At 47.2% G+C, this 27,133-nt stretch overlaps 1 protein-coding gene across 17 annotated transcripts in view; it reads right to left on the minus strand.

Annotated features, from left to right (window-relative positions):
• The window catches only part of SRCIN1 (SRC kinase signaling inhibitor 1), a 279,306-nt gene that overhangs the window by 11,039 nt on the left and 241,134 nt on the right, over positions 1 to 27,133 (minus strand). For 13 of the 17 annotated variants that reach the window (XM_077315657.1, XM_077315656.1, XM_077315662.1 and 10 more), the window contains 8 exons: positions 26,392 to 26,701; positions 24,266 to 24,524; positions 21,371 to 21,525; positions 19,783 to 19,935; positions 11,216 to 11,323; positions 8,970 to 9,053; positions 7,119 to 8,384; positions 535 to 675 (listed from right to left, as the gene is read on the minus strand). In XM_077315657.1, the coding sequence (XP_077171772.1) occupies positions 535 to 675; positions 7,119 to 8,384; positions 8,970 to 9,053; positions 11,216 to 11,323; positions 19,783 to 19,935; positions 21,371 to 21,525; positions 24,266 to 24,524; positions 26,392 to 26,701 (2,476 nt within the window). The remainder of the gene's footprint in view (positions 1 to 534; positions 676 to 7,118; positions 8,385 to 8,969; positions 9,054 to 11,215; positions 11,324 to 19,782; positions 19,936 to 21,370; positions 21,526 to 24,265; positions 24,525 to 26,391; positions 26,702 to 27,133) is intronic. The other 4 variants (XM_077315671.1, XM_077315672.1, XM_077315665.1 and 1 more) reach the window with 3 other exon arrangements.

The raw sequence follows: 27,133 nt of genomic DNA on the forward strand, positions 1-27,133 counted from the left end.
AAACTGAGGAATCTGTGAAGGGGTGCGATCCTTAAGGAAGTTACACGCGAGTGGGACTTAAGTGTGGTGGGACAGAGGGCGGCTAAGGAAGGTTTGTGAGAGAACCTCTCGCCTGGCAACACGCATGTGAAATGAGTGTTTGGCTGGCATATGCCCATGGACAGGAGGAGTTCTCCCCACCTCTCTGCTCTAGGTCCACTGGTATCAGTGCAATGCAGACATGCCTTCCTTCATACAGGAGCCCCCAGATGTGGGCAGCTGTCGTGGCCAGAGGACCAGACCCACTTGCAAACACATTGTCTAGAGCTAAAGCAACACTGCAAACCAGAGCAGGTTCCCAAAGGTTTTCCCAGTGCAGAAAGGGCTTCTCCCCCAACCCCTTGTCTTGCCTCTCCCCCCCCCCCCGCCCCGTTCATTTCCCCCACACCGATCTGTCCCTCCTCTCAAGACAATGCAGAGGGATGCTGACTCAACCTGGCTCCACCCCCCAGAGCTCCCAAGACCAAGCAAAGCCGCTGCCTAGAGATAAACTACCTGTTGCTGTCCCTGGATGCGCATGTATTCCATGCGTTGCTTTATGTGTTTGCTTTTGTCCGGGCTGCCCTGCTGAGTTTGCTTCAGCCGCGACGCTGGGTTGACCATCTTCATGGCTGGGATGGAGACGCCGCTGCCGCTCTAGAAAGAGAAAGAGAAAAGAGGGTGGCGCTGGGGCATGATTCCGTAGTAAGGCTTAGGCTAAGAAATGGCTGCTGGGATAGCGTGGGATGAGCCGTCCGTCCCCTATTGTTTGCTGGCCTGCTTGGATACACTTCCCCAGGCCTCCCCCCACCCCCCCCCCGCCCATTAGCCGTGCTAATATGGAGTCGTGGAATGTTCATAAGCACTCTAACTGCTCAGTGGGAATCAGCTCACCAGAGACTGTGATTCACCTCTCGCCAGAGCTTTGGCAAATTAAAGACATTTGGAGAAGGGGGAAAAAAAATTTCCCTTGAATGCCATCACACGGAGATCACCATAGCCTTCTCTGATCAAAAAGCCGTAAAACACCATTGCCAGAACCCCCCCCCCCTCCCCAAAAAAAGAAAATTAGAATAGAAGAAGAGTATAACCCACTTTTAACTACCCAAAGGAGTCTTACAATCCTCACCCCACAACAGAGGTAGATGGGCTGAGAGATTTCTGACAGAACTGCTCTGCGAGAACAGCTCTGACAGAGCTGTGACTAGCCCAAGGTCACCCAGCAGGCTGCATGTGGGGGAGCGGGGAATCAACCCTTTAATTAAATAGTGTACTTTTTTTTTTTTAAGAAGGGTTTAGAAAGCATGAAGAGTTGAATTAAGGGCAGAGAAGGGTTAAAAATAGAAAGGCAAAGAACAGAAAATGCAGAAGAGTGAGTCTGTGCCCACAGGTGCCATCACTCAGGGAGCTGCTCTGCCAGGTACGTCTGCTCCGTCCACTGACTTTGATTTTTAACCTTGCTCCCCCCAAAATTAGCTTATACCCAAACACGTATAAACACACAAATCAATCATTTAAATCACAGGAATCGAAAAGACAGAATCTGAAGCACTGGTTCTCATACTGCAGACTGGGACCTCAAAGGAGGTAGAAAAGGACCATCTGTTTTTATACCCTGTTTTTCACTCCCCAAAGGAGTCTCCAAGTGGCCTACAATCACCTTCCCTCCCTCTCCCCACAACAGATTCCCTGTAAGTTAGGAGAGCTTGAGAAAGCCCTGACAGGACGGCTCTGTGAGAACAGCTCGAAAAGGACTGTGACTGGGCCAAGGTCACCCAGCAGGCTGCATGTGGAGGAGTGGGGAATCAAACCCAACTCTCCAGATTAGAGGTTGCCGCTCTTAACCACTATGCCAAGCTGGCTCTCTTAAAGAGGAACTGCAACTGGGGCTGTCCAGAGCACACACAAGGGAAATAAACATCACTTTATCCAGTGTAGTGTGATGTGTGATGGTTGTTTTACACCAGGGTGAAAGTCTCATTGCATTACTTTACCAAGTGCATCCCCCAAAAGAGTTTAACACATTTAGAAATTGGTCCCTCTTAAAGATCCACTGTATCAAAAGAAGAAGAGTATAACCCACTTTTAACTACCCAAAGGAGTCTTACAATCCTCACCCCACATCAAAAAGTAAATTTAAAAAATCAGCCAGCAAGGATTCTCACCCCGTATGTGGAGCATCTGCATAAGGGGTGAGAATCTTTGCTCCACAAAGCTCTCTATTTAAAGATCCCTGTGATTTAACAGGCGATCACGTCCGAGATGTTCACCCATCTTCTTGAAAGCCCCGGAGAGCTGAGTGAAGAAGAAAGTGCAAAAAACACGTAGGCTGACTAACATTTTTTTTTTCCAGACAGCAGAAGGTGGTATGATAGAGACGTCTTTATTTTTGGTGTACATATGAACTCTCTCCTTGGCTTGCCTTGAGAAGAAGCCATCTGTAGGCAGATGACGCCTATATTTCTTTAGCCCAAATCGCCTGGTGCTGCGGTGGAATGTCTCACCCTCTCTGTCTGCCATGGGCAAATGGGGAAGGATAAACAGGTTGGGGAAAGAAAAACCTGACAAGAGGGAGGCAAGGTTGGACCACAGTACACAGAGGGGGTGAGAGGCCCTCCACAGCAGCACCAGGCAATTTGGATCAAGAAATATAGAACTTAAACTGATATCAGATGTTCTGGCGGCTAGAATATGGAAAGCCAGGCCATGATGGTAGGTGTATGCTAGGCCCCTGGTCCCGCCAAACCCCGAGTCCTGAAGTGGCCCAGAGGCTTGTTTCGCCTGCCACAGAGACAAACGTCCAGGCAGGACGCCACCCCCTCCAGGCCCACCAGTGGCCATTTTGGGAGAGGCCAGGTCGGCCTGCCCAAATAAGGAGAAAACCCTGGGGTAAGGCTGGGAGTTCGATCCCAGCAGCCGGCTCAAGGTTGACTCAGCCTTCCATCCTTCCGAGGTCGGTGAAATGAGTACCCATTAAAAATTATATCTCACTCAACTGGCATAACCCCTCCAGGGCTCTGGTGTAACGCTAGGGTTATGTGTAACCCTGGTTGGAAAATGATGCCGACATTAGAGAGTACGTCGCCGAGACCTCTAATAAGCGACGTACTCTCTAATGTCGTCCTCCCCCTCCCTCCCCGCTGCCTTTTTTCTAAACTGAGAAGTCCCAGATTCTTCAGCCTTTCCTCATGAGAAAGGGGCTCCAACCTTTAAGGCGGATCTGACAAGATTTATTACAATGCTACCCTGAAAGTATGAGGAGGGGAAATCATTCACATTGCCAAAAAGTAAAGGCCTCCTGCAGGAGCATTCCAAATTCCGCATTCCGCATTCTGCATTCCACATTCCGCCGGGCCTGCAAAACGGAGCTCTTCCGCCAGGTCTTTGGTTGAGGCCAGGGCAGTGTGGAAGATCACTGGAAGATCACACACGCCCCTCCCAGGGCTGGTGTTAGCACCTGGGCGTTGCCAGCTAGGCCCCCTCTTCTCCCCGATAGTAGACATTGGTCTTGGGCGCAGGGCTTGTGTTATTTCGCCTGATCGATGTGTATTTTGATATTGTATCGGTATGTCTTTTTAATGGGGGTTCTAATGGGATTTTTAATGAGGATCTTGTGACCCGCCACCAGCCATTGTATGGGAGTGGAAGGATATAAATCACATAAATAATCTATTTATGCATCTATTTATTTGCTCAATACAGCAGCATTCTACTTGTTCTGCCTCTTTTCCAAAGGCAGAAGAGCATCTTGGGTAGCATGACTTTGTCAGGAACAAGGCAGAGCACTAAAGAACAGACTGAGAAAATATACCAATGGTGTTTTTTGATGAACACAAACATGGCGCTATCAGAGGCACGTCTGTACTGGCTCTTAAAAGGCACGGCTGTATCAGAAACGGAAGGCCCGTCACAAGTGGTAGTTCGGGAATCTTTCCCACGATAAACGGGATAAGCCCAACTATCCATGAACTACGTGACGGACCGGTGAGACACCTTCGTAAATGTACGAAGCTTTTATGCAGGATTAGTATTTGCAATCAGGATAATCTCTGCTCATTTTGCCGAGGAGGAGTTTAGTTGGCTACCAGTGGAAGACATGTGAGAGTTTCACCCAACATTTTATTAATGCAAAAAAGATACTAGGCGGGCTCAAATTAAGATCAGGGATGTGGCACAGGGAATGGATTGGGGTGGCTGGAAATCTGGGGAGGGACCTCAGCCAGATAAATTGCCCTAAAATCTATCCTCCAAAGCAGCCTTTTTCTCCTGAGGATCTGATCTCTGTAGTCTGGTGATTGGTTATAATGCCAGGAGGGTGCCAGCCCCCTGCCCCTTGAGAGTGACTACCGAAGAACAAACCTTCTTTGTGCTCCTTTTTCCCCTGCTTGCAACTGCCAGTAACCCCAGGAGGAGACACACGAGGCATACAATACAGGTAACTTCCTTTTTACCCGACAAGGGAGAAAACTGATAGCTCTCATGCGCAAGAAAAGGAGTCAGAAATCAGTGCCATTTGCCTAAGAGGCTCTCCGATGCACAAGGAAACAGAAAAGGACTCGTTTTCAAGTAGGAGATTACCAAGCCGGAGAGCAGTTACAGATAAGAAGAGACCGTATTAGTTGGGTTCACATATACTTTGCAAAGGACGGACAGAAAGAGGAGTCATTTCCCTGTGCAGTGAAGTTCAAAAGGAAGACGTGTGTTTACACGGATGGGATCAGGCAGACGCTGTGCTAGGGAAGCAAAGGACCCAGAAAGACAGTTAAATGACACCATCTTCAAAACCTCCACTGGAAATGCATGTTCCTGGAGAAGAGGAGGGAGCTAGCACCCAGATTTCGGCGCATCTTGAAGCATAGGTTTGAGTATGGAATTCTTTTTACATGCGTAATGTCCGCTGGCAACAGCTTTTCGTGGTCTGAAAATGCTCAAGGCACAATCCACTCGATATTAAACACTTTAAAGTCGTCTTGGCTTTGATAGGAGGCAGCTAAGCATGGGATTAATGCTCCGACTGTAATCAGTAGATTAAACATGCTTAACCTTGCCTTTGCAGAGCCCTCGGTTGGCTGATGGCTATCTCAACCTCAAAAGTTGCTCGCGTGTGTAAATTGGACGCTCGTTATGGCATGTGCTTCACAATGAAGCTGAGAAAGAAGAAAGCTGCTCTGGACCTCTGGCTGCCAACCTCTGGGTGGTGACTGGAGATCTCCTGGGATTACAACTGATCTCCAGGTGAGAGTTTACCTGGAGAAAATGGCTGATTCGGAAGTTGGGTTTGATGGCATCGCAGTGCCCCCCCCTCCCCAAAACCTCACCCTCCTCAGGCTGCACTCCCAAAATCTCCAGGGATTTCCCAACCCAGAGCTGGCACCCCTAACCAGACCAGCCCTACATTATGTTCATAACAGAGGCCTGTCTCATTGCAAAGAGATTCTCCCCACCGACCATCTAAACCAGGGGTAGTCAAACTGCGGCCCTCCAGATGTCCATAGACTACAATTCCCATGAGCCCCTGCCGGCGTGAGGGACATGTTGGCATTCTCAAAAAAAAAAAAGTTTCCCTTCTATTTCAATTATTTTTGGGATAACCTGTACAGACACCAGTGCCCACTGGTTCACATCCTCTCCTCTCCCCTTTTCTCTCTCTCAGTTAAATGCATTTTCCATCACTAAGTAGGCTTGCCACCCTCCAGGTGGGGACTGGAGATCTTCCAGTATTATACTTGCTCTCCATACATCGGAAATCATTCTCTCTGCAGGCCAGAAGAACGGAGGGGGAGGAATTCATGCAGCTGCAAGTTCAGCAACTGCCTATGCTCCCTGGGCCCAAATTCTAACTGTTAAATAGAAATCGAACTCCAAATGAAAATAACACGGGCTATATTAGCATGCCGGCAAACAAAGATCATGGCATCCAGCCCTCTCAATTCCTGGCAAATAGATGGGGAAGAAATGGAGATAGTGACAGATTTTATTTTCCTGGGCTCCAAGATCACTGCAGATGGGGACTGCAGCAAAGAAATTAAAAGACGCTTGCTCCTGGGGAGGAAAGCTATGGCAAATCTAGACAGCGTCCTAAAAAGCAGAGACATCACCCTGCCAACAAAAGTGCATTTAGTCAAGGCTATGGTCTTCCCAGTTGCAATGTATGGCTGCGAAAGTTGGACCATAAGGAAGGCCGAGCGTCAAAGAATTGAGGCTTTTGAACTCTGGTGCTGGAGAAGACTCTTGCGAGTCCCTTGGACTGCAAGGCGAACAAACCGGTCAGTCCTAGAGGAGATCAGCCCTGCCTGCTCTTTAGAAGGCCAGATCCTGAAGATGAAACTCAAATACTTTGGCCACCTCATGAGAAGGAAGGACTCCCTGGAGAAGAGCCTAATGCTGGGAGCGATCGAGGGCAAAAGAAGAAGGGGACGACAGAGAATGAGGTGGCTGGATGGAGTCCCTGAAGCAGTAGGTGCAAACTTAAATGGACTCCAGGGAATGGTAGAGGACAGGAAGGCCTGGAGGATCATTGTCCATGGGGTCGCGATGGGTCGGACACGACTTCGCACATAACAACAACAACAAAACCAAAAACTAGTGCTTCCACCCTCTGGGGAAACACGATCACCCTTTCCCAAATAGGAATCCGGCCTTCAAAACTTGGACCTGTGGACACCACAACATCTTCCTTTGTCTTCAGAGAGAAGCTATGATATTTGAATAAAATAAAAGGACGTTGATAAATATTTGATACAGACAAGGCTGTTGCTCCTTATGCACTATTAAGGCAGCATATCAGCCACAGTTTAAAACACGATCAGAAACCAAGATCAGAGATTAAGAGCGACAGTCCTGTTAAAGCACCCTGCCTCGAAAGCCCCATAGCCGGAAATAAACAGCAACCTACAGAAATGAAGGGGACTCTACTCAGCTTAAATCCTCAACCAAGCTACTGTTCAGAAGAGACCAAAGTCCAGGCTCTAGATGGCTTTACACCTTGTCTTTTGTCTTTTAAGAGCAGATGAAACCTTGACAGGACAGAGAGCAGAGAAGACTTGCAGGAGGAATCTAGAGGTAGAGGAAAGCAAGGGGATTATCAAAAATGACTGAACCTGTGGATTGCCACTGAGCAGGAACTGAGGTTTGGGCTGTAGAGTTGGTTTGGAACTAGTTGGAGAAGACTTGGGTGGGCCATTACTTGCTTCTTGAGGCATTATCACCTGGCAGTCAAATGCCATATTCTCCAAAGTGGCATGGTTGCATTCCGACACACTGGCTTCCATCTTTCTTTCTTCTTTCTTGGTGCCAATGGATGTTAGTTGGGGAAATGAACATTCCATGGGTGCAGAGATGCTGATTTCCCTGATGGCCATTTCAAGTTCTCTGATGGTCTCTTCCAAGTTGTCCAGTCTTTGGTACGTATCTTTGCAAATCTCTCGACTACTTAAAGTTGTGCTATCCAGAGACCCACATTGCTTTCGTTGGTCTTCTAGTCCGCTCTCTCTGTTTATCTTGTCTTCTACTGCAAGAGCACCCACCGATTCCAAGGGCTTCTGCCTGGATTCCATATCGTATTCAATTTCATTCTCATTCATGAGGGTTTTTTGAGTCTGCAAAGGAAAATACAATTCTGGAACATCTCTTGGCATCTGTGTCCAAACACCACTGGGGTCTTTCCTTGCCGTTGTTGTCTCCCCTAGCCTCTGGTTGGCTTCTCCCTTTTGGGGTTCTGCAACACCATCTTTGCTCTGCAACCCTATGGACATTTTATTTTTCCCCATAGATGTCTCACAACCATTTATAACCTCTGATGGGATGAGAGCATCTTGACTGCCTGTTGAATGGACCCCGATGCCTTGCTCAGATGTTTGTCGGCTACTGTCTTGCTCCTCTGCAAAGCTGAAAATCACCACACCTCTTTCCTGACCAGCTGTAACCTCCAGAGACACTTTTGTTGTTTCAGACTCCTCTATGCCTTCTTCTGCCCCATTACCACTGCTGAAAGAGCACTTAGCCTCAGAACTTGGCAGAGATCTCTGAGTTCTTATCAATGTCCATGGAGACTGGGCAGATGTTAAGGCTTCACTGTGTGATGCAGATGAGGCAGGAATGAAGGGTTCTGGGTGCCAGTCACTTTTGCTCAGCTTCCCAAACAGAACTTCTGCCCTCTCGGACTTCCCTTCTGTTGTGTCCCTTCTCCGTCCAACGATTCCTGGCTGTCCTCTGATGCTTTGGTGGCCATTGCCCTGAGGATTGCATATTTCCAAACCTGCCTCTGGCTGAGAGTCAGGAACTGGCAGGCCAGCAGCCCTCTCAGAAAGGATCATCTGAGGAAGGTGGGAAATGTTACCTGGTGGCGGCTTTGAAAGTCCTGACTCCTAAAGGGAAAATTCAGACAAGAATCACCGTGGTAGAAAAAAGGAACCAGGAGCAGCACAACGCTTCCAGGTTTCCTTGCCTAGATGGACCAGTACTATGTCTGGTTTCATCTTGTGGTTCTTTCACTTCCCTACATATCGACAACAGGGGGGCAGGGCTGCCGGCTCCATGTTGGAAACCACTCTGAGACTATGACTAGAAAGGGACCATCCACAAACCAAATAATAAAAAAAAATTAACTCCTGGAGATTTGGGGGCGAATGCTGGGGAGGACAGGGACCTGAGTGGGGTACAATGCCACAGAGTCTACCCTCTAAAGCAGGGGTAGTCAACCTGTGGTCCTCCAGATGTTCATGGACTACAATTCCCATGAGCTCCTGCCAGCAAACACTGGCAGGGGCTCAAGGGAACTGCAGTCCATGAACATCTGGAGGACCACAGGTTGACTACCCCTGCTATATAGGATGGGATGTGTAGCTGGCAAGAGAGTTGGGCGATAATAAGAGAAATTGCTGATTTGACCCAACTCTCGATTTGCCCCCCCTAGTAGCCCTATTTGTTGCCACATCATCTATCCTGCTTACCTGGGGTCGTGATGCTTGGGCACGTGGGAGGCTGCGTGAACTGAAGTTTGCCCCAGCTACATGACGGCCAGCGGGAAGAGACGCCTAATAGTGGAACAGTGCAACCGTCACGGTTATTGTGACCCTTCCCAGCTCCCCCTCTCCACCGGGATAAAGATAAAGTGGGGGGATAAAGATAAGTGAGGGGGAGGCAGTTCAGCAGGGAAGACAGCAAGAAGGTAAGTCCCAACGGGAGACGGAAAGGATAACATCAGGGAAAGTTGCTCAGTTTAGCACAAACTGCCAGCAACTCTGGGTGTGAGATTTTTAAGTGGGCATTTGAGATGTCAAGCTCACCTTTGGGAGCTAAGACGTGTGTGTGGGCAGGGAGAATCTAATTTAATACTAAGGCAAGATGCTAGTTAGACTATTCAACTAGGATCCGGGAGAGTCCAAGTTGAAACCCCCATTCTGTCGTGGGACTTCCTTGGCTATGGTCAGACATTCTCTCTCTAATCCAGCTTTTCTCAACTTTTTTTTATCATCGAGAAAGCTCTGAAACATTCTTCAGGCTTTGAGAAACCCCAGAAGTGGTACAATCATGCAGAATAGGGTTGGGAAGCAGAGATGTGTACGTGCCCAACTGGAGCCCTTCCCCTTTGCACCCCCTCCAGCCCCATCGTTGGCCATTTTGGAGGCAGACGAAAGAAACTAGCATGAAGGCTGCAGTGCAACAGGTGAAGTTGTACCCGGAATACAGACAGAAGTGTTTGAAAAGTCCACTCTGAGAATTGACGCAAACAGCACTGTGCAAAGTCGGCACCGGAGCGTGCAAACTGCAGCAAAGCACTGCTGGAGCCGAGTCATGTAATAACACTGCTACTGATTGCACAAAGGTGGCATGGAAATATTTTGCTAGAAAAGAGCCGCAACCCAAAATGGGATTCCCAGTCTGGGACAGCTCCTACCTGCAAGCGCATTTCTTATATAAATAAATGTGTCCTGGCTTCTTAGTGCCCAAAAAGAGGGGGTAGGAATTAGTCCAAGTTGGGGAAGGGGAGCTCTTCCCGTCATGGTCCCCTAATTGGCTCCCATTCCATATTCCCCAAGTCCATAAAGCCAGCCCTAAAGAACAGATATCCTATAGCTCCTATGAGCCTGCAGGAACCAGCCACTCTGGCTCCTATGACGACCCACCCCAGGAGTATGTATCCCCTAGCTCCAGCACCCCGTTGAACTAGTTACAGCCAGCTTCTTGAGATGGTTAGGAACAAAGCCCAAAGTGCAAGAGAAAGACCCTCGTGGCACTCCCTACCATACGGAATTCAGTAAATATTTTTTCCTAAATGCATCCAATTACGCACTGTAGAGCCTCTTGTGGCGCAGAGTGGTAAGGCAGCCGTCTGACAGCTTTGCCCATAAGGCTGGGAGTTCAATCCCAGCAGCCGGCTCAAGGTTGACTCAGCCTTCCATCCTTCCGAGGTCGGTAAAATGAGTACCCAGCTTGCTGGGGGGTAAACGGTAATGACTGGGGAAGGCACTGGCAAACCACCCCGTATTGAGTCTGCCAAGAAAACGCTAGAGGGCGTCACCCCAAGGGTCAGACATGACTCGGTGCTTGCACAGGGGATACCTTTACCTTTACCTTTACGCACTGAACCCAGTAAGCGTTCCCCATCCTACCCCATGGAGCACACTTTGACTTCTCCGGTGACTGAAAAACTGACTTTTGATTCCCAGGGATTGTGATGTAGACTTTCAAGCCTCGCTTTAACCGCAAACAGACAACAGATGGAAGCTCCCTCTGTGATCCGCGTGGCATTCCTCAAGTTGGGATTCATGCACTTTGAAACCAGCCGTGGGAACGAGCGCTCAGGCACCGCCGAGAAAGTGCAGCATGCATGCAATCAGAGGAGCTCTCGGTTGGTAAGTGCAGGTAGAACCATGGTGCAGACAGAATTTCCCAGCATTCCCCAGGGGAGGCCCAGCAGTCCAAAGGCACCCCTCTGTGAGAGCCCACGCAGCCTGTGCTCATGGGATCCCATGTCATGGCAACACAAACACACACTGTTCGGGGTCGTATGGGGTGACGTGAGAAAGTGTGAAAAGAGCCGTTAGTTGGTTAATGTACAGAGAAAGAAGTGTTAACAAGGGCTGCAGAACAAAAAAAACAGGAGAAGGAGTCCTGTTAAAGGTGCGGTAGGTAGCCAGTCGGAGGGGAGGAAGAGAAGAAGGGAATCGTGGTCCGTCGGGATAATGGCTGTTACCTTCCATCCTCCGGGTGCTATGGTGGCCCCATTGGGCCACGTTTCTGCGGTTGGCGCAAGCTGGTCACAACGGGACTTAGGGATAAATGAAGAGCTTCTTTGAAAGACCTGAGGAAGTCAGAACATGGTTTTTTGGGGGGGAGTGTAAACACATTGACAATTCTGGTACTGGAGTCTTAAACAAGGGAGTGCTGAGGTTAAAAACTGGAGTGCTGAAGTTCAAAAAAAAAATGGCCACCAAGAAGCCAGATATTTTCCTAAAGGCAGAAGCAGCAGGCTTTCCTGAATTCTCATTTTATTTGCTGTCAAATTTCTGCTTCTTTGTCCCCCCCTTCCCCCTTGTTCTGCACATGTTTTCCTCCCTCTAGCACAGGGGCGGCCAAACTGCGGCTCCCCAGATGTCCATGGACTACAATTCCCATGAGCCCTGTGGGCGCCCCTGTGGCCCTGCTCTAGTGGTTTAATCAATCTAACCTGCAGGGAGATGTGCCGGCAATAAACCTGTGTGGTACTGTGTGATACTGAATTGACCAGCAGGGGGCAAAAAAACCCACATACAGAACAGAACGCCCAAAGAAACAGGATATTAACAATGAGTAAAATGAGAACATGGAGAAACCTCAAGGATACATACTTTGAATCAGGAATCATGCTATTTACTGTGCAGTTGTCATAACCCCAGTAATGATAAACCAAAGTAAGAACAGAATTATAAATCACAACAATGCACATCCTTTTTCCATCCTGGAAGGTGCTGACTGAGAAACCCTAAGAGGATTGCTCCATGGTCCGTATCAGAAAGCCTTTCCAATTGAGAAAAGGCAAATGTTAAAGGGGGGAAGGGGGAGGAAAGCATGTTATTTCCAGCCCACACTGACCAAATAAAAGCCTCCCAAAAGATAAAGTCTTTGGTGGAAGAGTGCGATCTTGCAGGCCCTGGGGAACACTGATAGCTCCAACAGGGCCCTGATCTCACCTGGCAACTCATTCCACCAGGCAGGTTGAGGTCAAGTTGATATCTTGGAGGCCAAGAATTATCAACCTTTCTATGGAGGCTCAGATCACAAAGGTAGCTCACCAGGGATTTTACCATCTGTGCCAGGCGGAGCCACCAGAACCCTACCTGCCCCTGGAAGACCAAAGTGCTCTATAGGGAGCATATGGGAGAGAAAGTCACGCAGATATGCAGGGCCCCAACCATACAGGACCTTAAAGGAGCTTGAACTTGATCTGGAATTCAACCAGCACCCAATGCAGATGCTGGATGGCAGGTAGATACGATAAGCAAGTCAGAGGATCCTGGGACACCTACAGGGCAGATTGAACCTGTGGACTTGTGACGACCCAAGCTGCTGCATTTAGCGCCAGCTGCAATTTCCAAGTGAGGGCCAAGGGCAATCCTGCATATAGTGATTTGCAGTGATCCGATTTGGAGATAACTGTTGCATGGATCACTGTAGTAAGGTCTTCCGGGACCAGGTAGCTTCGCCTGGTGCAGATGGGAAAATGCCTGGTGAATTACCTTTGTGTTCTGAGCCTCCATAGAGAGATCATCCTCAGGTTCCTGACCGTGTGCAAAATTGACCGTTGCACACCATCTAGGCAGGGGAGACGCACGTTCTCTCCTGGTCTCTTGTTTCCTACCCACAGGACCTCCGTCTTCAAGGGGTGACGCTTCAGGTGGCTGCATCAGAGCCACCCAGTTGCAACCTCCACCTGGATAACGAAACTGGGGATGTATCCGGTCAGCTGCCCAACAACAGACTGAGCCCAAACCCTTGGATTAACTGTGCAAGAGGGTGCATATAGATGTTAAGGAGTGTCAGGATCATGTCCTGAGGCACTCCACATGGGAGTGAACAGCGACATAACTTAAAGGTGCCACCAGACTCAAATTTTGTTCTGCTGCCTGAGACCAACACGACTACCCACCTGAATCTCGAAGGATCAAATTGATAAAATGAAGTTCTCAGAATGCCCACTAGGAGGCAGCATTTCCCCGTAAAATTTGAAACGCTTTAAGGCGTCATTCTAACCCAGTTGGCACTCTGCAACGTTGCTTGACCTTTATAATATAATAATAATAGTAATCGGTCACTAGGTGAATGCCTGAAACATTCATGGATGATGATGAGAAAGGCAGATTTCAGTGCTGGAATTCTCTCAAAGACATCCAACTCCCTGAAGGTTTTCTCCCCAAATGCCTCCCCCCTTCTTGTTTGCTTTTCAGGACCTGAAATGTGTGGTCAGCAAACTACGGGCTTACCCAAATGTTTTCTGGTTAATTGCCCAGTGAGACAGTTATGCATTACACTTTACTGTATGCAAAAAAAAAAAAAAAGTTAGAGAGATAATTTAGAATGGAAGGTGGGGGCCTTTCTACACCCCCTTGCCTCTTCCTCTTCAAAGCAACTCTATTAATCAGATGACCAAGATTCACAACACAAATTGGCCACCGCTGCAAGAATTTCTTGCTAGAATCACAAAACCACTGATTTAACCAAGGCCCATTCCACACACTTTGGATGTTCTTTTGCAGCTGGATTTTCCTGTGCAGAACACCTATTTCTAAAGTGCATTGAAAGTGCATTAGCTAACATGTGTAGAATGGGCACAAGAGTGGGTGGAAATTACTGGATTACTACTGTTGAATTTAAATCATATACCCAAAGCATACATTGGGAGAATTACTGGTTGTATGCATACAAATGAAGAAACTGGATATCTGGGGGATATCTAAAGATGCATCTGGACCTTTGATCAATTATACATAGACTGTTTCTGCACTGGAGGATCCACGCCAGGCTGCAGGCTGGAGTTTGAGCCGGGGCACGTTGCCTCACCTCTTCCTGTTGCCACACGGGAGAGCATTTGGCGTGGTGCATTTCATCTGCCCAGGAACCGAGGCAGCAAAGTTCCCAGTGTGGAAACGGTCACTGTAAGATCAACAGTGCAGTCCTATGCAGAGTAACTGCAGCCTAAGCCCCTTCAAGCCATTGGACTTTGACCGGAGTAACTGGGATCAGGCAAACACTACTAAACATCTGTTGTAGCTTTTGTCCACCTATGTATTTGTGGAGAACCCGCTGTTGAAGACCTCTATCTTTATGTTTTGGACTGTCCACTATACTTGGGGCCAAGAACCAAATGTATTGAGAAATTTTTGAATGGCCAGGACTTCCTTGCGAATTTGGACAAAATGGTCTTTTTATTATCGGATACCAACCCCCTAATTAGCTATAACATTTCACTATTTGCATTAGTGGCAAGGAAAATTCGAGCCCAGTTTAAACCACCAGAGAGCTAGAGACCTGCATTCTTATTGTCTTTCATTATCTATGGACTACTGCATATATTGTTCTAATCCTTTTACTGTTTTTTTTTATTTCAGTATGATGTTGCTGGCATTGTAATGGCCTATGGCTGGAAACAATAAAGTCTTATATATGCTAAACATCTGGGCAACATAGGGCAGTGGTGCCCAACATGGTATACACGGGTGCAATAGCATCCTTCAAGATCTTTCTTGGCACCAACCAAGTTTTTACTTAGAAAGTGTGTGGCCCTGGTTAAATGACAAAAGAAGCAGGGCCTCCCCTTTGGCCACCAAAAAGGTCCATGCTGGGGTTAATGAAACCAAAAGCCACATAGGAAGGAAGTTGTAGTAAAGAGAGGCGTTGTTTGAGTCCGAGTGAAAACGGTGGATGGATCCAATCCGATGATTCTAAATAAAGGTGCAATGAAAAATAACAAAATGAGGCAGTATAAATAGTCCACTGCTGTTCGCACAGATTTGATTGAAGGAGGGAATTAAAACAAACTGAGTCTAAAAGTAATGAAATATGTACAACCCCAATTAAAATCTGGGATAAGTGCAGGGAAGAATTAGCTCCCGCTGTCTCACATCAGATCTGTATTGTAAAGGTTTGCAAATCACTGGCAGAACTGAATAAAAATGTTATCAAGGAACAATGCCATTTATCGAGGGCCGTGCACAATTTTAATGGCAGGCTTTTTACTCACAATGAAGTGAGATGCAGACCTGATGTATTTTCAGCATATACGAATTTGGGCAGGGGGTGCGTTTGTGGTGACAAGAAACTTGACAGAATGAGAACTGTTGCTAATACTGTCCATTATTTGTAAAGGGCTATGATACGAACGGCTGAAACCAGTGGTCTCCCTCTGGAAAATCTTCCTTCCCTCAATGGAGAATTACTTCTTCCATACAGAAAGACATTGGAGGAAGCCTTTTTCATCAGAGGATCTTTTAAGGTCTATATTTAAACTACGCCAAACAGACAATCTCTGTAGCGGCTCCTGCATTAGAGAAGGGTCTGCCTAAAGCTACTAGGAAAACCCTTATATTTATAGCCTTTTGAAGAAAGTGCAAAGTGGAATTACTCCGGAGGGCATACTTGAAGAAGGGGTAAAGCTGGGGTATAATGGGCCAGCTGAGGAAGTGACCTTTATTAGAGATAATTTGTGCTCCTCCTCCGGTTCTTTAATTTCAACCCCACTGCATTATGCTGTTTATTAGGAATCTATGTTGTTAGACACAAATGCTACCATTTCTCATAATCTGCTTGCCGACTGACACAACAGCCCTGTTTTACTAGGAATCTTTGCTGTTATATGTATAATCTAATTTACATTTTAGCAGTTTTATGGTCTAAGCTATTTTATATAATTTTATATTACGAGCAAATCTATGTTTTTAGCTGTATTATGTCTTGTAACTGATTGACTGCTAATTCTGACTTTGCTGATCTATGAACGTAATCAACATCTGTCTATCCGTCTATTCAAGTGTTGCCTTTGAAATATTGTATTTTAGGTTGATTCCATCAAGGCAGACTGAACTCTTACTTGAGGTCTGTAGGAGGCAGCCATGTGCTAGCCTGTACTGAGCAGAGGCCTCAAGGTAATGGAAAACCTTTAGGACATCTGTAGCTTTCTAAGTTAAGAAGCTTGTCTTATAAACATCTGCTAGAGCCTCTTGTAGCGCAGAGTGGTAAGGCAGCCAACATGCTGTCTGAAGCTCTGCCCATGAGGCTGGGTGTTCGATCCCAGAAGCCGGCTGAAGGTTGACTCAGCCTTCCATCCTTCCGAGGTCGGTAAAATGAGGACCCGGCTTCCTGGGCGGTAAAACGGTAATGACTGGGGAAGGCACTGGCAAACCACCCTGTATTGAGTCTGCCATGAAAACGCTGGAGGGCGTCACCCCAAGTGTCAGACATGACTCCGTGTTTGCACAGGGGATCCCTTTACCTAGGGCATGTATAGAGGGAGGGATTGCATTTTACTCTTGAATGTCCTGCTCAGTCTGGTGCTGTGCTGAGGATATGCTTCTGGAATTTTTATTTAATGTTTTGTAACTTTTGAGGCTGGTAGTGGCTCTTTATACCCTGCAGACTTCCACTGTCCTGTACACACTATTTTAAAAGGAGTGCAAGGAGGAAGCAAAGGGTTAGTCAGTTGACAAGTGGCTACTTCCCCAGTGGTGCCATGCTGGCAGTAATCAGACACTGGATAATGGGAGACACAGAGCTGCAGTCTTGGAACTGGGAAGGGAAACTGGGAGTCTTGGCTCTTCCAGTAGGCACTTCCTACAAAGAAGAACTGTTTTTTGTACCTCATGTTTTACTACTCAAAGGAATCTTAAAGCAGCTTACAATTGCCTACCCTTTCCCCACAACAGACACCATGTGAGGTAGGTGAGGCTGGGAGAGCCCTGAGAGAACTGTGACTGGCCCAAGATCATCCAGCTGGCTGCATGAAGAGGAATGGGGAATCAATCCCAGTTATCCAGATTAGAAGCCATTGGTCTAAACCAGGGGTAGTCAACCTGTGGTCCTCCAGATGTCCATGGACTACAATTCCCATGAGCCCCTGCCAGCAAAGGCTGGCAGGGGCTCATGGGAATTGTAGTCCATGGACATCTGGAGGACCACAGGTTGACTACCCCTGGTCTAAACCACTACACTACACCATCTTTCAATGGCCAGTAGGTGACACCAGTTGAGAGAAACTCCTCCAGGTATTGGGAAAACCTTAGAGGGGATGGTGGAATAGGAACTGTAGGTCAGAGCAGGACTGTTCCACCACAGCATCCATACAGCATCTGTGTGGAATGACATCTCTAAAGTGCTCATGGGCCTATTTGGCTTCGGATCACAATGGGGGTAGGGGGGCTGACACACTGAAGGCAGGGAGATCCTGCCTTCTCCCTTAAGCTGTTTTCAGAAGTCAAGATATTAGTAATTGTCCTCAATTTAACACAAAACTGGGCCTGAAACTGTTAATAGTCATCTTGTGTAGTTTGGCCCTTAACAAAAGGGAATAACAGGACTGCACTTTGTGGATAGACGTAACTCGATGAGATCAGGCCATAGAATTTTGATGCAGGCAGGATATTATTTTAAAGGGAAATGAGAAAAGGTGTGAATTTCAGAGGCGGAGGTACTTTTATCAGTCTTCCATCCTGCATCTGGTATTTTTGCTGGTATAATCAAGCCAATGCAAATGGCTGCAAACCGATGATGGCTTTGTGAGAAGGCGAGTTCTATACGGGAGAAACATTAATCCAAAGATCAAAGACATTTTTTAAAAGGCACACCATTCCATAAACCCCCCACTAATTATCCTGGGCTATTTGAAACCTTGCATCTGGAAACGACATAGAGCTCGGGGGGAGGGGGCATTGCATTGATAACAGCATGTGCTCTTGCAGCCCTGAACCACAAGGAGAGCTACGTCACCTGCAAGAGGCAAGGTAGCGTCTGGTGAACTATATTCATGAGTAAGATGACCTTTTCCAAACATTTATGGAAAGTGACAAATCAGGCAAGGCAATCCTTGCTTGATCAATGGAGGCCGTTTATTGTACACCAGAACCATAACACAACTAATGAAAATGTCTGACAAGATATATTATCAGTGGTGTAATATGTTTTTTTTTAATGAGGCTAAGTTCAGATATTTGGTAGGCACACACATGAACTCCTGCCAGGGACAGCCATGTGGAGAGGGGGATTGAAAGAACAGGTAGAAAGAAAAGGGTTAAAGCCCTTCCCTTCCCCTGTCACTTCTGCACTCTAAATCCCTTCCTCCCCTAAGTGGTTTGGCTTTTCAGGTAAGGCCTTAGAACACAATGACACACATTTGTACAGGTTGTTTAGTTGGGCTCTATATGCCAGTCATGAATGGATCAACACACTCAAAGCACGTCTTTTGTAGATGGATAAAAAATACTTCAACAAAAAAAAGTAAACTAAATTTGCAGACGAACTTTCTGCAGGGTATATACTGTGTTTGTCCTAGATTTCTGGGAGTATGAACATGGTAGGCAGGGGTTTAAATTTGGTGATGAAAGATTCAGGGCAGCTAAGGGCTTTCCTGCATTCTCGTTTTCTTTTTTGTGTCTTCCTGTTGCTTGGGGGTGAATTTCCTGCCCTCACGTGTTCTCCTGCTTTTAGTGGTTGATTCAATATTACACTACTTAATGTCTGGCGTAAAAATGTGCAGTTTAAATCCACAGGGAGTTTGTGGGCAAAATCGAGAGGGTACAGAAGACATCAACGATCCAGGGTTTGAGGACCAAGCCCTATGAGGAAGGAATTCCTGGAGATTTCCAAGAATTGCTTCTTTGGCTGGGCCAGGAGGTGGAGAAACAGATATGATAAAAACTCCTTGCAGCAAGGAAGAGCTCTCTTTGGCATCCGACAGGGGAGAAAGGACTCTTAACTGAGATCTGGGCCATCGCCTGGAGAGCTGAAGGGGATTTCAAGGTAATGGAACCTCTGTAGAAATCTTTAACTGTACAGTGAGAGGGACTGAAGATTTCTGTTTTGCCCATCTCTTTTGGAAACTTTTGCTCAATCTCATGCTGTCCTAAAAAGTATGCCTATGAATACTTTTTTAAAAAATAAATCTTTTATAACATTGAATGCTGGTAGTTGTTCTCTGCACCACATAGGCCTGCATCATCTCAGACCCACAACTGTAAATGGGGCATCAGGAGAAAGTCTGGTAGTTAGCAACAGCTATTCCTCCAGGGGTGCACAAAGGAGTAAACTGTCCGTGTTATGACCAGGCGCTGAGCGGCAGGAGACACAGAGGCAAGGCCTCAGATCTTGGAAGTGAAGCTGAGTGTCCTGACCCCCTTAGTAGGCAATTCCGTACAGAGATCAGGTGGTGAGAGAGAGAAACTTCTCCAGGTGTTGGGAAAAACCTTGAAGTGGGCAGGTTAGAATAGGGTCTACAGGCCAGAGCAAGTCCATTCCACCACACTACCACCTGGGAGAACATCTCAATGAATCATCCACAGTTCTAGATTCCAATGTCTAAAAACACAGGAAGTTCACCTCCCATGCTACCTGCCACCCCATCAGAGTTTCTCAAACACCATTCAAATAGGCATAGATGAGGCCACCTGGAAGACTTTGATTCAGTGACCAAAGACACTCTTTGGATCTGCACGGACAACGGCTGCTCTGCAGACACAGGTGAGCCTCAGTTTGCAAAGTGCTGCAGTCAAGCCCCACTTTACTTCTTTCCAGTCCTACCTCGAGTTCAGCAATGATCCTGTCCTCATCATCGTCGTCTTTGATGGCAGAGGCAATGATGGGGGGAGTCGAAGCAGGCCGGGCGACCTCTGAGACAGTCCTCCTCAGTTTCACTTGTGGCTTCTGCGTCTCCAGCTCTTCTGACTCTGCCTTCTGTCATCGCAAAGCATGCAAGAGATGAACAGGGCAGAGAAGGGTTGTTAATGGCAAGGACAATGGAGGAAGGATAAAGCTAGTCAGACCTCTTCTTGAATGTGTGTTCTAAGGAAGGCGTACAAGTTGAGATGGTTGGAGGTCTGGAGAAAAAGTCTGAGGAGGAAAATTGGAAGACACTGGGTGTGTGGAGCCTGGAGACAGGGATGCCAGCCTCCAGGTGGGACCTGGAATTACCACTCATCACCAGGATACAGAGATCAGTTCCCCTGGATAAAATGCTTTGGAGGGTGGAGTCTAGGGCATTGTACCCCAATGAGGGTCCTCCCCATAATCCGTCCCCAAATCTGCAGGAGTTTCCCAACCTGAATCTGGCAACTTTACCCCTTGCTCCCCCCCCCCAGTGGTTAAAGGGGACTTGGCAATCCTATGAAACTGAGGGAACTTCACTCTGTAAGGTAGTCCCATAAAACAGGGCTATTCACCACTAGATTGAATAAGGTCAACTCACAGGACAATATATTTGTGCCAAATACAAACAGAAATTTCGTAATGGAAAGAATGGTTTGGACAATGGAACCAGTTACTTAAAGGGATGGAGGGCTCTCCCTCACTGTAGGTTTTGTAGCAGTGGCTGGCCAAGCATCTGTCAGGGATAGACCAGCCTGCATTAAGGAAGGGGTTGGACTTGGTGAAGGATATTGATTCTTTGACTTGTGGTAAGGTCTTAATATCCTGAAAGTTATCGGGGTGTCTGGGTGGGCTAGTAAGCACAGCGTACAGCTGAGTACATGGAGTCTGAAAACAACAAACAGAGAAAAACATATTCTCCTAGGTTCTCCTTAACTCATATAGAAATTATTAATTCTACACCTAAAAAGGTAAAGTGAAGATTCCTATTCTAGTCTAAATAGCTGGATGGAATGAGATTCTGGAGGCATCTCTACACCCACCATGTTGCAGACTTGAAGGATGGAGAGAAGGAGGAAACAGGAACTTAGCCCTCCAAGCGAGTGAGATAAGAAAGGTGATGGTCAGTATTCCTGTCTATCTCACTACCTCTATGGTCATGAGAGTTCCTGATTGCAGGTAGAGGCAAAGAGACATCGCTTTGGAGAGAGTGCACTACAACAGGGATAGTCAACCTGTGGGATAGTCAAACTGAGGAATAGTCAACCTGTGGTCCTCCAGATGTTCGTAGGGATAGTCAACCTGGGATAGTCAACCTGTGGTCCTCCAGATGTTCATGGACTACAATTCCCATGAGCCCCTGCCAGCATTTGCTGGCAGGGGCTCATGGGAATTGTAGTCCATGAACATCTGGAGGACCACAGGTTGACTACCCCTGCACTACAAGACCCTTTCCAACCCTATGACTCAACCTTGAGTCTTTCGAGCCTGCTTCAAGCACAATCGTTTCCCCAGAGTTTCGTACCTTCATAAAGCCGGATTCTTTTTTGCTGGTGACAATCACTTCCCCTGTGCGTGTGGTTGTGAGACCGTGGGAGGACGGGAAACTTCGCCGAGGTGGGGGCGGAGGAGGAGACTTGGAGGGTTTCTCGGTTCGATATCTAGGCACCGTCAACTCATCTGGGGACACGACAGGATTTATATTAGAAGCGATGTTTTTCACTGACAATTATTGTCTTGTGCAGGTACTGAATCCAAGGGTTGTTCGCAATGTTGTTCTGGCATCCCTCCCTTCCTTCGAAGCGTCCTGCTAGTAAAACTAATTAACACAACAGACTAGAAATCATTGTGCAAAAAAGCCCTGTGTGATGAACTCTAAATCAAACATGTTTCTTACAAAAACGTCAATTTCTTATTTTAGGCATCACCCTGGGTCATTCCTGAATTGTTGGGAGAAGAGATGTTTCTGTGAGCTGGAAAAACTGAAGAATTTCTGCAAACTGTGAGGTTCTTTTATTTTGGGCACATATCTAGAGACTTGGCTTCTGTAGAATCATAGAGCTGGAAGGGACCATACAGGCCATCTAGTCCAACCCCGGCTATAGAATCCTTTGGACTGAAAGTGGCAGAGAGGCCTCAAAAATTGCCCCCATTAATATATCTGTTTGCCCAGGCTTTGGAGAGCATGGCATGGGTTTCGGCAGGAGGAGAAACGCACCGTCTGCTGTCCATGAAGGTCTATGCTTTAGAAATCAGAATTAGAGGTGGAAAGGGCCTTCAAGTCATAGCTGATTCATGGGGACCCCATGGGGCATGCAAGGCAAGAGACATTGAGAGGTGGTTTGCCGTGGCCTGTCTCCGTGTCATGATGCTGGAGTTCCTTGGAGGTTTCCCATCCAAATCCAGGCCAGAGGTGGTCCTGCTTAGCTTCTAAGATCTGACAGTACCAGTCTGGCCTGAGCTATCCAGGTCACGGGTCCTTATATGAGGTAGAGGGTTTGGAGGGGGGTGGGAAACACCCATCACACTAATTGCCAGACTCCTGTTCTGCTTGCCAATCTCCTCTACTTAACCTTAGCCCAGGAGGCTGCACATTAACACTTATTGGGGGAATTAGGAGACAAGGAGCATTAGTTCTCTGTCATTCAGCTGTGGGGAAGCATACTAACTAATTATAAGAAGCCTCATGCATCGAGCTGGCATAGCCCTGGGGGTGCTTGAGAGGGTCATTTCAGCTAAAGACCTACCTTTCCGGCCCAGCTTTCCCCCACCCGTCTCTCCCCCTACCTCTCCAACTCATTAACTTCTGCTTGCAGGGCCTGAGAAAACTGGAAACGACAATAAATCATACAGGATGGTTCTTCCGACTGTATTTTGGGGGGAGAGGCAGGAATGGGATTGGAAGGGCGCTGTGGCCCGTGAGCATCTGAAACTCCTTTTTGCAGAGCTATTTATTTTGGAGTTGAACGATAGGCTGTACATGAGCATCTGCACACCATCGGCCATTACACTACTGTTGTGCTCTGGCATCATTTGCTACGGGGTTTACAATCTCCTCCCAGATTAGTGCTATAATGGAGCCAGCGGTGCACGGAAGGCAGCAGGGATGCAAAACATGCAACAATTAAATTACACTGACATATCGCTGTAAATCTTTAAACATTTTCCAAGGATTGGGGAAAGGTTCCCTGTGAATTCTGGGGCTGGTGGTGCTTGTCAAGAATTCTGATGTTAATCAGTTGACACACAAGACTGACACTGGAGCAAAATGGGCTGCATCCAACCAGTTTTTCCGCTGGTGGTAAAGGAAGGAGGGGTCCCCTCTGACCACCCAAACCGTGGGGATCATGGGACCTGCATGGACAAATGCCATGTGGGATGGGGGGCTGTAATAAGGAGAAGAATTAAAGACGATGGCATGAAAACGCAGACAGGACTCAACCTATTAGCAGAGTATCAGAGCCAATAGAATAAGAACTTAAGACCGCAAGGGAACCCATGCTGGATCAGGCAATGGCCCATGCAGTCCAACGTCCTGTGCCACACAATGGCCAAAGCTCTGGTGCCATCCGGAGGTCCACCAGAGAGTCAGAACTCCAGCGGCCCCCCAAGCACCAAGATTACAGAGCACTGCTGCCCTTCACATGGGAAGGAAAGAGCCTTTATGGGTTTTTCTTTCTTTTCTTTTCCTCTTTGGGATATGTCACTTATCAAAACTGTACATATCTTTTGTGCAGTTTGCCCCTCCATATCTTTTGTGCAGAATGCAAAAGATAATATATTGATAAGGGGGGGGGGGGAATGGTCCACAGTAAGAAAGCAGAAACACCCCACCCCCTCCTGCATCCCCTGTACTCTGGATTTCAGCTTTCTTGAGCTAGTTTGGGTTTAAATATATATATCTCTGTGTGTGTGAACAACAAAATTAACAAACCCTGAAATACTAGAACAAATCAATCACTGATATATCACTGGAAGGCAAAATCACGAAACTTTGGCTCACTTATTTGGGTCACATCATGCAATCTAACTCACTGGAAAAAAGCAATTATGTGAGGATTGGTCAGTGGCCAAGGGCAGCCAGGCCGACAAAGAATGCGGTGATTAGATATGATCAAAATGGACACTGGCCAGAGCATCCTACAACTAAAAGAAGCGGCACAAGGTCGAAAGGCATGGAGATAAGATCACCATGGCTCAGACATGGCTGAATGCCTCACGTCATCGCCGCGCAATATGTGCTGCTGTTTTTGCAAGTTAAACTTCTTTCACTTGTTACCATTGGAGTCAGAGGTTTCCGTAATATTTTGGAACAGCATTTCCCCCTTCACTGGGACATATGGAAGACCGGAGACGCTGCATAAAGTTCCTGTCCTTCCACGGCAATTGAATGTTTAGCTTTTGACCCTGTCGACTTTACCTGACCCCCGGCGACCACTGGGATCCATTCTGGCTGTGGTCTTCTGTGCGTGTTGGGGCTTGGGGGGCTTGTGCTCGGGGGTGGAGGCTGCGCTTCCGCTGCCCCCACTGCTGGAGGTCTGCTTGTGCTTGGCTGCGAACTCCAGGTCAGGAATGGCCTTCATCAGCTCTGCTTGGGTCTCTTCCAGGAGGCGGTTAATGTCTTTCGCGCTGTACTGGGTCAAGGCGGCCCGCTTCTCCTCCCAGTCTCGCTCTGCAGCCTGGAACAAAGGGCCACGTTCACTGTTATTCCGAGCGCTCCAAAATGTATGTATTCAAAATATTTATAAGCCGCTTTGTTTATCTCGACAAAGCGGCTTATATTTTAAAGAAATTTGATTAATTAATTCATTCATTGATTTATTATATTTATGTACCACCCTCCCCTTGTGGCTCAGGGCGGTTTGCATATAACACAGGAAACAAGGTGGTAAGTACATTACAATTCAGGGTAACATCAAATGAACAGCAGTAGTAACAGCGGTTGCATAATAATTCGTAACTGATATAACATAGCTAAGTCGTCATTTAAGTGGTTATACAGAAAGTGGTTATACAGATCATTTAAACCAGAGGTCCGCAACCTTTTTTGAGCATGCAGGCATACCTAGGAGTCTGACGCAACATGGTAGGCATCAAAATGGCTGCCACAAAATGGCTGCTCCAGGAGGTGGAGTCAGCCACAAAAGCCTTGCCGCAGTTTAACTTAAGCAACACAGTATAGATTCCTGTGTTGGGGTGGCAGCTGCTGTCAAAACAACATTTTAAAAATGCATAATCAATAAAATCTCTAAAGCCTTATTGTGCAAAAATCCTAGATGGCCCCACCCACTTCCTAAAAACACTTGGCAGGTACCATAAGCAGGATCATTGGGCACCTTGGTCCTCTGGTTTAAATTGACAACTGTGTGGTCAAAGAATCAGCGTGAAGGCAGGACTCTGCCTTCCAAAGATCATTCTGCCTTTTGTCTTTTCTCCGAACAACTACCGGAGAAGACAGTTCCTGCACTTGTCTAAGATGCCCATTCCAAAGGAATAAGGCCACCACTGAAAAAGTCCCATTGCAAACCAAACCTATGCTGACCTTTGTTGGTATAGAGTCCCTGTTATGATTAGCACTCAGGACCACGTATTAGGAGAGCTGATTCAGCAAGTATCCAACAAATGCTGAACTTAGGCAGCTTGTGAGTGGGTGGGCAGAAGGGATCATGTCATTGCTTGGCTCCTGTGGCCCTTTCTTGCATGCCCAGGGAAATGCAAATTGCCACTTTGGGAATGGGAGGCAAATATCTTTCAAGACAGACTGGCTAGGGATTCTGGTGGGGCGGGGGCATCATCTGGGCATGGAATTGGGGTCACTGTGGATGGACAGGTAGTTGTGAATTTCCTGCATTCTGCAGGGTGGGAGGTTAGATTATAACTACTCTTTAAGCTTCTCTACTCTGCTTCCGTAAGTAAGGAGACTGAAGCAGATGTCTAGGATATTTGTAAATAATCTTTCCAGTAAAGATTATTCTCTTTTAAACATCAAAGCACTGTGAGTCTCGATATGTGCCACATCCACAAAAGGCCTGATTGTCTGGCTGTGCGGATTTTTAAAAAGTTTCCTTTGGTGGTAGCTGAACGACACAAGGATCGTCACTGCAGAAGCTGTTAAGTGGCTGGCTCCGCCTCCTGCAGCAGACATTTTGTGGACATGCCCACCACAGGGTACCAGAATTGCAAAGATGCCCTGCCCTAAAGGATTGTGCCCCATTAGCTTAGGAGAAGGGAGAGGAATGATTTTCTACCCTGGAGACAAAACTTTGTGGCTAGCCCTGACTGACTTGGAAAAGCCCCTGATGTTGTCCAGGGCAGGGGTAGTCAATCTGTGGTCCTCCAGATGTTCATGGACTACAATTCCCATGAGCCCCTGACAGCAAACGCTTGCAGGGGCTTATGGGAATTGTAGTCCATGGACATCTGGAGGACCACAGGTTGACTATCCCTGGTGCAGGGGATGGGCTACCAGCAGTCAAACCCTCATGCAGAAGCTTACAGAAGCCCCCTAATTTCCGTCCGCACTCCACAAACAAGAAGCTTTCTCACCTCCATAGACACCGATCTGTCCACATTCCTTTTGCTGGGGGTCTCAGATCCCATCTGGGTCTTGACTGCAGCCATCTCCAGCCCCCGGGAAGGGTTGCTGCTTTTGGAGACGTGGCTCTGCCCCAAACTTTGCCCAAAGCTGCTTGTCCCCAGGCTGTCGGTAGAAGAGGTCAAGTCGTGGAGGTTCATTGGGGGGCTGGTGGGTATCTCGAAATCCAGGCCCTTGCTGAAATCACTTTCTGGCTCCACCTTCTTTGGAGACTGGCTGAGAAGGTTACTGGAGGAGTCCCAGACGCCCTCATCCACTTGCCTGCCAAGAACAGGGCATGGGACGTCAAGAGAAGGCCAAGAGTCTCTTGGAGAAGCCCATATAAAAATGGCTTCCGTATGAAAATACCACACTGCCAGGTTTATTTGCCTGGAAGGGACCATTTTTCTAAATGAGACATCTGTATGCACGGACAGCAGGTAGCATTGCCTGCAGTACCTCAGCAAATATTTCACAAAAATAAAGAGTGTCTTTTCTTTCTTCTCTTCTCTTCTGTTGGCTTTTATTCAGCAGGACTTCTGCCAAAACGGTTTCCAGGTAATACCCGTTTTCAGGAGACAATCCTTCTTTGTGCACATGTCTAATTAACTGCAAATTTCATAACCTTCTAAATTGACTGTTAATTTGACATAGACACAAAGGATTGTTGAAAAACACATGAGGACTTGCTACCAAGGAAGGGTCGTCTACTGA

Source organism: Paroedura picta, chromosome 16 (assembly GCF_049243985.1).
Source record: "Paroedura picta isolate Pp20150507F chromosome 16, Ppicta_v3.0, whole genome shotgun sequence".
In the NCBI taxonomy this organism is placed as follows: Eukaryota; Metazoa; Chordata; class Lepidosauria; order Squamata; family Gekkonidae; genus Paroedura; species Paroedura picta.